This window comes from Anastrepha obliqua, chromosome 1 (genome assembly GCF_027943255.1).
Source record: "Anastrepha obliqua isolate idAnaObli1 chromosome 1, idAnaObli1_1.0, whole genome shotgun sequence".
Lineage (NCBI taxonomy): Eukaryota > Metazoa > Arthropoda > Insecta > Diptera > Tephritidae > Anastrepha > Anastrepha obliqua.
In genome coordinates, this window is record NC_072892.1 from 23,222,517 (window position 1) to 23,237,831 (window position 15,315).

The following is a 15,315-nucleotide window of genomic DNA, read 5'->3' on the forward strand; positions in this document are numbered from 1 at the left end:
AATTTGTACATATTCACATATGTGTGTGTGTGTCTATTCTAAACAATCGCGCTTATTGTGAGAGGAAAAGTGTAAAAATAAAAAATAAACAATAAATAATAAAAAATGCAATTGTTTTCTTTTTATATGCGAATAATGGCACCTGATACGCACCCAATCGAAGTGTTAACTGCTCGCGACACCTTCACGCAATAAGAAATCAAATAACTAAGCAACTGAGCATTCATGCCACTGTTTAGCAAATTATCATCCATACAGTTGGCTAGTCAAGCGTCCGCAATCTAAACAAATGTACGCTTAATTTATTAGCACCGACCGCTCTTGCGCGAATTTAAGTAAATATGCACACATCTGTACATATACATACATACATACATACTACATGTACACATGTGTGTATGTAGCCAGCGCTGCGCGAATGACCGGGTTTGTTTTGGGTCAATAAAAACATGAATTGCTATGAACTATATATTTATGTATATACGTGTGCATATACACGCGTGCATATGTGTACATAAATATACTTTTTATAAATGTTCTATAGTCTTCAAATGATTGTCAATTTCACTTAAGATTTTGAATTTTTTTTTTTTGTATGCATACAACCGCGAGCTTTATTGGTTATTTATTTACATTTGCTACTTTTATTTATAAGAATATTAGTGTCTACACAGCAGGCAAGAATTCCGCGTGCAAAATAACAGCAAAATAACAGTGACAATAACAGCGGTACGAGCAAAGTATATACATATATGTACATATATTCCCGCCTTTGGAGGGGTTAGAATAGCGCTCTGTTTATCAAGTGGCTCATAGGAATTTCCCGAAAAGTTGGCTACTCGGAAACGCCACGGCATAAAACACATCTCAGCTGAAAACGCCATTTGTGATTAGTGGTTCAGAATTAAAGTCTGCATTAACGCAAAACGAATCGCTTCATGAATCACTCATCAAAATCAAGTTAGAGCTCATTTAAGTAAGCGTCGATGGGAGTAAATTGCGAGCAAAGCATGAATGAACTTATGTGGAATTTCACATATGTTAATCAATTACGGAGGCCGCGCTACCACTACGCACTACCATTCGGAAGTGCGTCAAAGTGAAGTGGGTTGAATTCCCAAGCATGAAATACCAAATGATGGAAAAAGCTTTTTTCTACCAGCGGTCGCTTCTCGGCAGACAAAAGCAAACCTCCTCCCTGAAAAACCTCCCCATAAAAGCCATTTACCGTTCCGGATCGGCTTGAAGTTGCAGATTCTTCCATTCGGGAACAACCCGCAATAAAAGTCGTAAGTGCCAATTTTATACCATATACAACAGGAAAGTCTTTTTCGGAAAATTTATATTAAATGATTCACAACTGATTGAGATTCTCTATGGAGGAAATGATCATTGCGATGAACTTTTGCGTTTTATTAAATATGCCTTTCGATACAGAGATTATTTAATACAAAATTTTAAGTGGTTTTAACTAGTTTTAAAAACCAGAAAACCGGATAATTGTTTTGGATGAAAATTACCTAAATGGGCAGACGGCCCATGGCATTGTCGTTAAACTATTGTAAATATATATTTTTTATTTCTTGTTGCTAGAATAAGTAATTCTCAAAATTTTATGTACTTTACTTTAATTTGTAATAAATGCTACTACTGGCGGCCGCCGTAGCCGAATGGGTTAGTGCGTGACTACCATTCGGAATTCAGAGAGAACGTAGGTTCGAATCTCCGTGAAACACCAAAATTAAGACAAAGTTTTTTCTAATAGCGGTCGCCCGTCGGCAGGCAATGGCAAACCTTCGAGTGTATTTCTGCCATGAAAAAGCTTCTCATAAAAAATATTTGCCGTTTGGAATCAGCTTGAAACTGTAAGTCCCTCCATTTGTGGAACAACATCAAGACGCACACCACAAATAGGAGGAGGAGCTCGGCCACACACACCCAAAAGGGTGTACGCGCCAATTATATATATGTATGTATGTATGTATATATAAATACTACTAATACTACCATAGATAAATAGTAGCAAGCGCTATTCAGTAGAATTCATTGTGAGGAATGAAACTGAATTGGCCTCAGAGACCTCCTATCCGGCCATCAGCAAGTCCCCCTGACTGTTCTTAAAGCGGTCTTGCGCAACTTATTTCTCAGGAAAACGCAGATCAGATAAAGTTCCATTTCTTCATGTACCATTTCGAAAACCCTTTGGTCCCAATACAGTGAACGGAGAATCTAGAAAGTCCCCACACGCCATTCAATTTCTAAACTCGTAGCTATCTTTACCGGTCGGTTGGACGATCGGGACACACGCGGAAAAGCTAGGTTTACCATTCAACCCCTCTTGCAGAAGTTGGGGGGACCATTCAGAGAAGGAGATTGTTGAAGACTTTTTCTGTTCACTGGGTGTTGCTTTCTTGCACAACCTGAAGCAGTGCGCCAACTTTACTCCCATAAATATTTTGCATTACATCATTACAGCTCTAGCTGGCTGTAGATATCTGCCTGTTGAGGGCCTCATAATGGTATCAAAATGGCGATTTAGTGCTACTTGGGGAGTGCTTCAACTTCAAGCATTTCACCTAGCTACCTTCCTTCCATTAACTGTTCATTTGGCGACTGCCGATTTTGTATACCATTCGACAACTGCAGTCGAAATTGAATCCAGAACCAAGTCACGCACAACGCTCAATGCTGTCGCGCTCATAGGGCCACTGCTGACCGAAATTTCATTGATGCTCGAAAATTTGTTGTGTCTCATCACGTGCATTGTAGCTGTTGGAGTTGTATTCGCAGCTTTCGCATCGTCTCCAGGTAGAAAAAAGAGGCAAAAACAAAATTAACAATATTTAAGTGACACACACACACGCACACGCGCTCTTGGAAACGTGCCTGCATACCATCTCGCAGATGAAATGAATTCCTCGCACATCTATAATCAATATCCCTGAGCGATCACTCACACACATATACATGTACACATATAGACAAAAATTTACTCACACAACACATGACGATCGCCAAATCCAAAAGTAACACACACACATATACAAAGCACATGTACATACATTCACACATATATACGCGAACCCACTCCCCCACTGTAACTACCCTCGCGAAACCAACAACGCCTGACTTCAGCTGGTAGCCGCTTTGTACTCGTTTTTTATTGGTATTTGCTTTTTGTTCGCACTCTGGCGTTGTGCTGCGTTGTGTCGGCGGCGCTTGCTGCTCCAGGCCGTGCTGCTTAACTCACTCGCGATTCTCTGTTATTACATTTCGATTCACATCGATTGAGATAAAAGAAACTGTAATTATTAATTTTCAGTTATTTGCCGTTGATATTCCGAAAAGTTCGCAACTAAATCGTGCAGCGGTCGTCGCTGAAGTGTTGGACAACAAACGAGTCTATTTCGAGGCGCTCAAAAACATACATTCTTTTCGTGCCTACAAAGGCGACGACGACAAACCGGAAGCGGAAAGCAAAATACATGAGTCAAGTGCCGTAAATAAGTGGCCAGCTGAGAAAATTCGGGTGAAACCAATCAAACAAACTGACGTTGTGGCCAATAACGCCAATAAAACCAATAAAAGTGAACGGACTTAGTTCGGTGAAATTGTGATGAGAGTATTTTAATTTTTAGAGTAATAAACAAAGTTTGCATAAAAATAAATCTCTAAAATATTATTGCAATACGAATGCTAGTGCTTATAAGTAGTTATTTTTGTGACTTAAATACTTGGAAATAGTAAATTTTGTGTGAAAATAAATATGGCTGATAACACGCCAAACGGCAAAGTCGATGGTCAGAGCGGCCCTACTGTACCAACCATTTCAGGGATTTTATCCAACACACAACACAACGGACATCCGCCAAGTACCAACAACAGTGCGCCCAACACGCTCACCGAGAATTATCACCTGAGCACCGACAGTGGCAATGCCGCCAGCCGCAAAAACTCCCGCCTCTCGCTACGTGGCTTCGGCCACTTTCTACGCAAGAATTCACGGCAGGAAGACGATCGCAAATTCAGCTTGGCGCAATTAACGACGTAAGTGAAAAGGTTCAAAGAAACAATAGCAATTAATATATTTTTTAAGAGGATTATGCACAATAATTTAAAGCAATTTTTTTTGCTGACTTGAAGTGTTATTTAGAAAAATGAAATTAACGAAAAAAAGGTGGCACAAAATTAATCACTCTATCGGAAGATTTATAATTTTTGACAATTCCGTCGTTCGCTAATCCCATTGGACATTTGTAAACTAAACAGCTGCAGTAACAGACAAGCAATGGAGTGCGTAAAGGTCCCCATAAAGATTTTCAGCACTCAAAATCATTAATTTTATTTAGCAAAAAAGTTTTATAAAAACAAAATTGGGCGCTTGATTTTTCGCCACCTTGTATAATTTAATACTTTTCAAATGAAATTCGGCAAGATTTCCAGCACTCGAAATCATTATTTTTATTTGGTAAAAAAATTTTGCAAAATCTAAATGGGTTATTAATTTTGTGCCACCTTGTGTATTTTCAAGTTTTTTCACATGAAATTCGGTAAGATTTCAAAATTAAGATTTCTAGCACTCAAAATCATTATTTTTATTTAGTAAAAAAGTTTTGCAAAAACAAAATTGGATGATTTATTTCGCGCCACCTTGTATAATTTCAAGTTTTCTCAAATGGAATTCTGTAAGATTTCAAAATTAAGATTTCCAGCACTAAAAATAATTTTTGTTTTTATTTAGTAAAAAAGTTTTGCAAAAACAAAATTGGTTGCTCGATTTTGCGCCACCTTATATAATTTCAAGTTTTTTCAAATGAAATGCGGCAAGATTTCAAAATTAAGATTTCTATCACTCAAAATCATTATTTTTATCAAGTAAAAAAGTTTTGCAAAAACAAAATTGGATGCTTTATTTAGCGCCACCTTCTATAATTTCAAGTTTTCTCAAATGAAATTCTGTAAGATTTCAAAATTAAGATGTCCAGCACTCAAAATCATTTTTGTTTTTATTTAGTAAAAAAGTTTTGCGAAAACAAAATTGGATGCTCGATTTTGCGCCACCTTGTATAATTTCAAGTTTTTTCAAATGAAATTCGGTAAGATTTCAAAATTAAGATGTCCAGCACTCAAAATCATTTTTGTTTTTATTTAGTAAAAAAGTTTTGCGAAAACAAAATTGGATGCTCGATTTTGTATAATTTCAAATTGTTTCAAATGAAATTCGGTAAGATTTCCAGCACTCAAATTCATTTCTGTTTTTATTTAGTAAAAAAGTTTTGCAAAAACAAAATTGGATACTTAATTTTGTGCCACCTTGTATGATTTCAAGTTTTTTCAAATGAAAATCAGTAAGAGTGCAAATAAATCAATTTTTAAAAATTCTAAATTGTGGGAAAAAAACTAAGAAAAAACTTATATGAAAAAATAAGAGAAAATTAATTAAAAAACAAATTTAAGGCACCTATGAACCACAACTGGTTTAAAATTTTCAATAATCTGTTACTTATTAATTAAAAATTACTTATAACACTGTGCGAGAGTGATTTTATACTTTTATGGAGACCTAGTACAACTTGTAGGTATAGTAAAACTAAGAAAAATGGTATAGAAGAAATTTCCAATACACCCCCAAAATCTCGTTTTATGGCCATAAAACCGTTTTTCAGTAGGTTGATGTGAAGAATCACTCCTAACTTCGCCAATTTCCATCCGATTTCGAATTTGTTTTTTTAGTTCGAAAGAACAAAAACAAGCCTTTTTGTCAGTGTGTTGACAATTTTTCTGAAATGACAACTGACGAGCCTGTAGGCGGAAATATTTGGAATTTTTTTATTTTTTCTCTATTTTTTCAACTTTGACATCATTTTTACGATATTATCCGATATTGAGGATTTTTTTTAATGCACTACTGTTATAGTAAATTTAATTTTGCGTCGAATGAGCTATATTTGAATTGAATTGTAATTGAATTAAAATTAATAGAGTTGTGTGAGTTTTAAGATTTTTTTTTTTTTTACTAACACACTGTCAAAATGGCTTGTTTTTGTTCTTTCGAACTAAAAAAACAAATTCGAAATCGGATGGAAATTGGCGAAGTTAGGAGTGATTCTTCACATCAACCTACTGAAAAACGGTTTTATGGCCATAAAATGAGATTTTGGGGGTGTATTGGAAATTTCTCCCATACCATTTTGTTTAGTTTTTCTATAGCCACAAGTTGTGCTAGGTCTCCATAAAAGTATATTTAATTTTTTTTTTTTTTGTCACACAGTGTAATAGCATAGGTCGTCGAAAAAAACTTTTTTTTCCTATTTTCTATTTTAATGCTTAAATTCTAATGACACTTTTTTTCATTCATATTACCAGCAACTCAATTCCAATTGAAAAATGGATAAAAACATTTTATAATAAAGAGTGATCAAAAGATATCGGACTCTAAATTGCAATAAAACAACGAAAAATTCAAATTGATTGGGCAGTCTTTATTGTTTTTGTGCAGAACCATTCATGACATTTATTTTTTAACCCTCCGTTGGACAACTTTTTTTAAATAATCTTGTGGACACCCGGGGCTGGCCAGGCTCCTATGTATTTACATGCATTTGTAAGGGAATATGTGGAAAATGCGCTGCATTTTTAATTCATTTTTAAGTGTCGCAAATACACATTTTTAATTTCTTATCTTTTCCATTGCTTTTGGCATGCATTGACAGACGCAAAAATAATCGCTGAAAATCGTTTGGTTTGTGATAAAAAGGATTTTTTTGTTTTGTTATTTATTTTGACTCATGTCGAAGAGGGTTGAAGAAAAAAAACTTATTACAATGAAATTTATTTGAAAATAAGAAATGATATTTATTTATGGATTCGGTGGAAGGCAAGTAAAACATATAGAAGAGATATTTGAGTGCTGTTTACATACTGGATACTTGCATACAATACAATAGGAACGAGTTTTTCGACGAAGCTTTTCGCCTCCTTGTAGGCAAAGACGAAAATCTCTCTTCGCTGTGAGTGTACCGGCTCCGGTTGGTTGGTTGCCTACAACATTCCCAGGGATAGTAATTAGTGTGTTGGAAAAAATTTCATAGCCAAATGAGTAGTGAACTGAGAAATAACGGCTGAATTATTCACACGATTTTCGATGTTTGCAGTGTCTTCGATAAAGTAATCAAAAAATTTGGATCGCATCACTTTAGTTAAGCCCATAAACTTCCTTGCAAATATGATACAAAAAGATAGAAAATGAAATTTTAGAAAGCTACCTCGAAGCTCAAGTCGTTAGCTATAATAGAAATATGTTAAATTCATGTCCAGTAGAAAAAGGTCTGGCTAGACCGGGGTGCTCAAAGGAAGATTAAATTTTTCTAGTTATCAGCTGAGTTTTCTAGTTTTGAGCTGAGCCGCCTGAAGTTTGCGCTCTCTGTTGATGGGAGTTGCCGCATGCCAGTATTCGAATGATTCGTTAAACGGAGAATATGATTTGTGCTGCATTTGCGGATAATTTCTGCTACTGTATCGATATTGAGGTCGCGATGAATATCTTCTTTGGGACGTACGCATTGGTTATTATTGTGAGTATTTGCGATTGTAGTCGTTGAAGAATGTTGATGTAAGTTTTACTTGCAGTTCCCCAGATTTCTATGCCGTATGCTCAGGATGGCGCAATCACAGTTTTGTATATACGTTTTTTTTTTGTTCAGCAACAATAGCTTCGAAAGCCTGCCAAGTAGCCAATTTATGCCCAACTTTCTTGTTAGAGTAAACCACATGAATTGTTTTGCTATTGATTTTGTTTTGCTATTTTTTTGTATACCCCAAACATTAAACCATGTTAAAGTTTTGTCCAAAATCTGATATAACTTGTTTGTTGCTGCTTCTAAGGTTTTATGAGTTACCAAAAGGGATAGTGCCATCTGCGAATGTTATTATCATTGTCTTACAGTCCTTAGTACACTGATTTGAGCTACCCCGGCTTCAATGAGTTCAATATTGGAGTGTATTTTACATAAAAGTATCTGTTTTCTGCACGAAAGACATTTTATAAAATGGCTACGAATTATTGTATAAAAATTAATCACCTTATTGGAAGATATATATTTTTGCAAATGGTGTCAGACGCCAATCATATTTAGCAGCTGAAAAATAGACAGCTACTGTACATAGACAGGCAAGGAATGAAGCGCGTAAAGATCGAAATAAAGAAGTGATGGGAATCTTCATTTTCTTATTTAGTATAAAAGTTATTCAGAAAAAAAATTGGATGATTAATTTTGCGCCACCTTGTATAAGTTAACACACACCGTTATCCTACTGAGAACGAAAGTATTGTAGTTTCTCAGAAAAACCTGAACAATAGCCCAAGCTATAAATATGATTTCTATAAATACAAGATGAGGTCCAAAATAAACAAGACTGAGCTAAAATAGAAACGACGGGAGCGCTGTTCTGATAACTTCAAGTTTATTTATACAAAATAGTCCCCTCTGTCCTCGATACACTATTTTGCCCGATGTAAAAGCTTTTCGAAAGAGTGTTTCAGATCATTGACCGGAATGTCCTTCAGGATGTCGGTCCAAGCCTTTTGGTTGGCCTCTACGGACGCAAAACGTTTTCCTTCCACAGCCAAATCAATTTTCCGAATAGGTAGAAGCCCCAGGGAGCCGTATCAGGCAAATACGATGATTGATTGATGGTTAAAATATGCTTTCTAGTCAAAAGATCAGTCACAAGAGTGGATCGATGAGATCGTGCATTATCATGCAATAAGCACCAGCTTCCTCCTTCGCAGTATTCAGGGCGAATTCGATGCGATGTAACAAACGCTTCAAACCGCCAAGATAGAAAATTGCATTGTCGCTTTGACCCGTTGGCACCAACTGCTTGTGGGCAATTCCCTTAGAAAACTACTAAGCATCGGCTTGATTTTTGACTCCTCCTTACGTAAGAAAAATCGCAGAAAACTCCAAGAAAGGCCTCTTCGGATATTGTCCTCAGTCAAGCTCGTACGTCACTCAATAGGGACTTATGAAGTGTTAGTTTTGTTCGTCAAGAAAAGATTTTAATATCCAATTGCCTACTTTGCTCATCGTAGCACTTGTTGGCAAGCAAGATTCCCCGTGTACATCTAATAATGCGATAGATTTCAAACCTTATGCGGTTGTTGCAAATCGTCAAATTAAAAAAAATATGTACACTTGCGATAGGGCCAACTGCAGGCTATACGTAAGACTATGAAAAAAAGCCTTCATAGATTTTACACAATACAAGTATGTATGTGTGTATATGCATGCGCATGTGTGCGTATGTGTACATAGAAGCATGCACGTATTTCTGCAGAATGAAATTTTGTTTTGAGATTCACCAAAATTAGCCACATTTTCAATTATTAAATATTTATTTGCACCCATCGAAAGCAGAAAGAATTCTCGAAGTGAAAAAAGTTCTATTAAATCATTTCTCACATTTAATAGGAGAAAAAATAAATCTGAATATATACTCATACACATACATACACATGTGCATACTCATAAACACTTGTGCATACATATTTATTCCATTTTTCGAGCAGCAGCGCAACCCGATGAAAAATGGGTTATTCCAGCCAATGCATTAAAAGTATTTGCGAGCAGAGCAATAAAAGCACGAAGAAGAAATCGGAAATACGAAAACGGAATAAAAAATATTTATTTGGCTATTCGTTAAGCAAAAATGTATAAATTAACAAGTAAGGAAGTGATAAACTCGGCTCGGACGAAAGTTTATATGCGCATTTGGACTGGCCGTAAGTTTTTGGAATCAAATAAATTCAAAGACAATGAGTGCTATCGTTCCCACGATAAGTTCCGGCCAAGGGCTGTCACTCCAGCAACATTTCCCGTATATGAATGGGGAATATTTATGCTGCTATAACAACAACAATGAGAGTGAAAGTTATAGTTTGTAACATCAGACGAACGGGCGGAAATTGAGCAACAACATCTAAAATGTGGGCGTGGTTTTTATCCGATCTCAACAACAATCGACTTCAAGCAACAATTAATTGCGCCATAAACTTCTACGTGGATAGCCAAGCGGCTATAAAGGCGAACAAATCTTAATTATCTATCATCCAAAAATTTCCATAAATGCAGGGAAGCAATTAAAAAGCTCGCTCATAATTGCAGACTTTGTGTATATGGGGTTCCGAAAATGTGGTGGACGAAAAAGCTAAAGAAGACACGAGACTTGCAGGGGATCAAATAAGCCAGATACTTAAACCCCTGTGCACAATTCAAAAAGAACGAGAGGAGCGCATGTTGAGAAAGGCGAAAGACGGATGGCTTAGCTTAACCAAGTGCAAAGTTACCAGGATCATGTGGAAGCGCGCATATTATGGCAGGTATACTAAATCGGTTATGTCATTCGATAGAAGGAACTGTAGAAATTTAGTTCATGTACTCGCAGGGCAGTGCCTAGTTGCAGTGCATGCTTACCAGCTAAATCTATGTAACTCTCAGCGATGCTTACAGGTTGTTGTTGTTGCAGCAGCTTATTACACCCTGTCAGTGCAATGTAGTTACCGGTCGTCTTCGTCTAGCTCATCTAACGGTAGGTACAGGAAACTCACTATTTCAACAGGTCGAGTCCAGAGGGAAAAGTGTGTTAGATGAATAGGTTTGATGGGGCATGTGAAAAGATGGTTAATATTGTGCGAAGTGCCTTCACGTGCTGAACATATGTTGGGTATGTCGAGGTCAATTCTGGAAGTTTGGCAAGGTGATAAGTATCTCCCGATGAATGTCATTGAGCGTATGTCTAAACACTGTCCGGTCCAGTAGCTGTCGGTTCGTTGCCAGCCTGTTCTACGTTATCGGAATGACTCGGGATTTTCCCGACCAAAGGCTGCCGCCTCAGTAAACTAGCCCTGTCTAGTGCACCATACCTTACCTATGCTTGCAGCTAATGTAGTGAGCCAAGTACAATAGAAACCCTGGAGCATCTTCTATGCTACTGTCCGGCTCTCTCGAAAACTGGACAATGCTACCTGAATGCTCTCAGTTTTGAAGGACTAGAATATTTCCCTGAACTGGAGCTTGAGCGACTGCTAAAATTCGCGTACAATACGATCATCTTGAGTGATGAATATTTTCACTAAAATAGGGCTCTGATCTGGTATCGTTATGTTTCCAAAATGGTCTGTGCGTGGCTTCGGTCAGCCAATATAGCCTTACCTAACCTTTTATCCGATCTCAATTATATTTATGTCGGAGCTAAATGAGTTGGGGAGGGAGTGCATCAAGTTGGGGCAGGATTTTTAAGTCGTTATCGAGAACCACGCAATTACCCAAAAGTGGGCATGGTAGCACCCAATTTTTATTTTCGCCTTGAGTTTACTTTTTTGGGTTTATTATTTGTTTTAAATTTTAATACTTTTTGTTTATTTATTGAAGACATATCACTTCTTTTCTTTTGCAAATTACCAAATTACCATTTTCAATAGCAAACTCCCTCGAACAAAGGGTATGCGCACCAAGTTTCTTTGAAATACATTCATTCTTGCTCGAGTTGTCGTGCGCTCGATCAGACCGGCAGACGAAGAGGCAGACAGACTTGACTAAATCGTCTGCTCTCATCATTCTGAGCACCTTCATATATATATTTCTATATCTTTCTCGATCCATTTATGCTATTAAATATAACCGTTATGGGAACAATATTGTAATACCCTTGTGCACATCCACGCATGGGTATAAAAATATATATTAGCAAAAATTTAAAGTCAATGCCCTTTCTTCTTTTTCTTTTGTATTCATTGGCCTTAACTATAAACATTGTTTGCATGCGTGAAAACTGAAAATGGATTTATGCGCAAAATAATAATTTATTTTATGATTTCCAATAATATATTTTGAAGTTCAATTTTGAATTAATTTCCCGATCTGGAAATGTTTGGGCAACAAGCAGTACTAAATGAATATATACATATATGTATGTGCATGTATAAAAAGTGGAGCAAAATTAATCACCCTTTGGGAAGATTTATAATTTTTGAAAACTTTTTTGATTTATAATATAAGAAGAGATGAGGCGGCGTACAGGCTCTAGGTAAACGGAGCAAGGGGAAACGAGGGAAACACTGGCCACTGTCAGATATGCCACCAGCTCACATAGGGGTATTTGAACAATCTAAGGGGCCAAAGTATTTTTTGGGTATAACGTGTGCTAATGGATGTTTCTGAATAAAGCCAACTAAAATAATGAACTTAAACATTTATTGAATGAAATATAATATGAGAATGAAGAAAGATTTACAAGATCAAACATAAAAAAATATAAACAATTAAAAAAAGCATCCAATCAAATGGTATTATCTAGATTTTCTTCATCGCTACGTGAAGAAAATTCTAGGTTTGGATCGGCAGGCATGAGCATTTTCCCATATAGTCTTTTCCATGTTTTGGCCGCATACTAATTTTACAGGAACAAAGTAGCTTTGAAAAATGTTCGTATCTGAATCCGTATCATTTTCAATCTTTTGTTTGAACTGGGTCTGTTGGGACCCGTCGCAACCCCATTTACAAATTAATTTAAGGGTCTCACATTCTTGGACCTTCAATGTTGTTAGTACCTCTTCCAGGTAGTCCGATAATCGTCTAACGGTATGGTCGACCACGGGTTGCAATTCGGCTTCCGCACCTGTACTATTTACAGTGCAAGATTCTGGTGGCGGATAACACTTCTTTTTTCTTTTTGTAAAAGACTATAACAAGGAAAGAATTTCTTATTTGTTCTTCTTATTGTCTCGTATTGGTCTCGTGTTAGATCTGCATCGATAAACATTTGCATTGCTTCCTGGACAGATAAGGGGCAAATTTTATCTTTTGATGACTTTATTCGATAATAGGCCTTTTTATATTTGGTTGCGCGAGTTGGCGAAGTAATGATTTCTTTTAGCACATTCGAAGCATCTCGTTTTCCTGACTTTCTTAATTCTACTTGCGCAGCATGCACGATAAGGTTTTGATCAAAATTAGAGCGCATTTCCTCAGTTTTTCTTCTTTCGCTCAGATCTCCAAAAGATTTACTCGGTCGTTCTGTTCGATTTGACTGTCAGCAACAACGGGAATGGTGAAGGTTCCGTTCAGCCAAGATTCATTACTTTTTAGGAATACCGCTTCTTTATAATGAGCTTTAGTCCATCGATTTTTAAATTCTGATTCGAAATGTGCAAAATTGCTTTTCAACGTCTCAATTTGATTGTCAGAGAATCCTTTAATAGACATAACTGATCTTTCAAGAAATTTAGCCTTGCCCCTATGTTGGGTAAATTGTCATTGTTCATGAGGTCAAACAAGTATTTTCTAGTCACAATCCTCATTCCCGATGTTCCCATTGAACCTACAACAAATAAATATTTCGCTTAATCCCTTGTAATGGAAAAGACCTTTTTCATAAACCGTTTATCCGGACTTATCCGGATCAAATTCTTTGATGAATTGTCAAAACAAGGTACATACTAAACAATTACAATCGAATCTTAACCGGATCTATCTCGATAGTATTACTTATTGACTAACAAATATTATTTTAAGAAAAAAAAAGTAGTTTGCGAAGGTGTGTACTTATAGGGTTGAAAAGTTAACTTTAATACTTGAAAATTAGTAAAATTCTAATTGATTTCATTCATTACTAACCTGATGCTTCAGAATCCATAACTCTTTACTCCACTGTTGAACACAAAAACATAAAATTTCACTTTTAAAGTTTGGGTTTTGCAAGAGTGCCGAGATCACATAACGTGCACGAGGTGCTACGATCGAATTCCGACTGCCGTTATCGTATGTCAAATGCTTGTAGGGTGCGCGGGAGGGGCTGGCTTTTGTTCTCGGAAGGGTCAGGTACCTCAGGAAGTCATTTTTGTAAATGTATTTATTGTTTTGTTAAATGGACTTTTGACCCCGTAGATCTTTCAAATACCTGTATGTGCAGCTGTCGACCGGTGCACACTGTTCTCGATGCCAGCGGACACTTTAGATGGCTACGACATTCTTAAAGAGAGTCTATGCCATCTTGAATGTTGCATACTAGCTGATGGAGAAAAATTGGTGGGGTAGTAGTATTGGAATTTATAGTAACAGTTAAGCTGCACTGAGAGTCCTTGCTAACCCACGCTGACACAACCAAGTTTGTCAGATTTCTGTACCTGCACCTTGTAGTTATTCCGGGAACAAGTTGGCTAACAAACTGGCTAATGAAGGCCCTGAAAGGATGCCACTAGACCCTGAACCCTTCTTAGGGGTCAATTCTGCATTAATTCAACTATCGATCGACGACTTCATAAAGTCTACCCATAGAAGGAGTTGGACTCCGGCAGAGTGGTCAAGTACTTTGTGCAACAAGCAAATAGAAAATTAGCGATCTTTCTCTTAAAACTTAGTAGGAAGGAGCTGAGAGTACTGGTGGGTGAAATCGCAGGGCACAATGCCTGTGATCAGCATATGGCTACCATGGGAATCATTGACGACGACCCAATATGCCTATCCTGTCTTGAGAATGAGGACACTGCAGAGCATTTTCTTTGTAGCTGTCCGACGTTTTCTAGAATCAGACTTCGGCTGTTGGGTTGCGGTGTACTGAGTATGGATAAGGTTCATACGCTTCCTCTTTCGGATCTCTTACGATTCATCAATGAATCCAAAAGATTCGCGGAAGAGTGACTTCAAACCAAATTTTTCAGTCTCAACATCCATACTGTAACTATCCTATGTCTCTATTCCTTCCAATGTAATCTATCCCGTGTAATACAATGATCTCTCTGAATAAATGTTTGGACTAGTCCAACTCCCACAAATCTATACTATATACTATAGTATCTAAATGGACTAGACATCTGCAGTATACAAGAAAGAAGCACAGGAGCGCGAAAAGTCAAAATAAAGATTTGCATCACTCAAAATCAAAAGTTATTCAAAAACGCAATTAGATGATTAATTTTAGGACATTATTTTCTCCCTCATTGTTATAACCTTTTTTATAATTTTTTTGAACATGTAGGACATTAGAGTGCCTCACGCAGAAAGTTATAGAATTAAAAAAAGGTTTCGTTAACTAAAGTAGCTGTCTTACGACGCTCCTAGACCAAATAGAGGCTCCTTGTGATGCCACCGGAACTATCCCATCCTTACTCCACTTAGTCCTCTTTAAACCATCCTGTGGACTTTATAAATCTAGTTAGTCTAGCTAATTTTATATGTATATGCAACATCCGCCAAGCTGGCCATGTCTGTCTTCTACTAATGCCACAGATATGTAACTGTATCCAGCGATTGTTGG

The 15,315-nt window shown here is 36.9% G+C and overlaps 1 protein-coding gene across 1 annotated transcript in view; it reads left to right on the plus strand.

The window, feature by feature from the left end:
- Positions 1–3,319: 3,319 nt before the first annotated feature.
- Positions 3,320–15,315, plus strand: part of LOC129236045 (bumetanide-sensitive sodium-(potassium)-chloride cotransporter) — a 51,852-nt gene continuing 39,856 nt past the window's right edge. Inside the window, exon 1 of the mRNA XM_054870233.1 lies at positions 3,320–4,047. Within this exon, the coding sequence (XP_054726208.1) occupies positions 3,767–4,047 (281 nt within the window). The 5' untranslated portion in view covers positions 3,320–3,766. The remainder of the gene's footprint in view (positions 4,048–15,315) is intronic.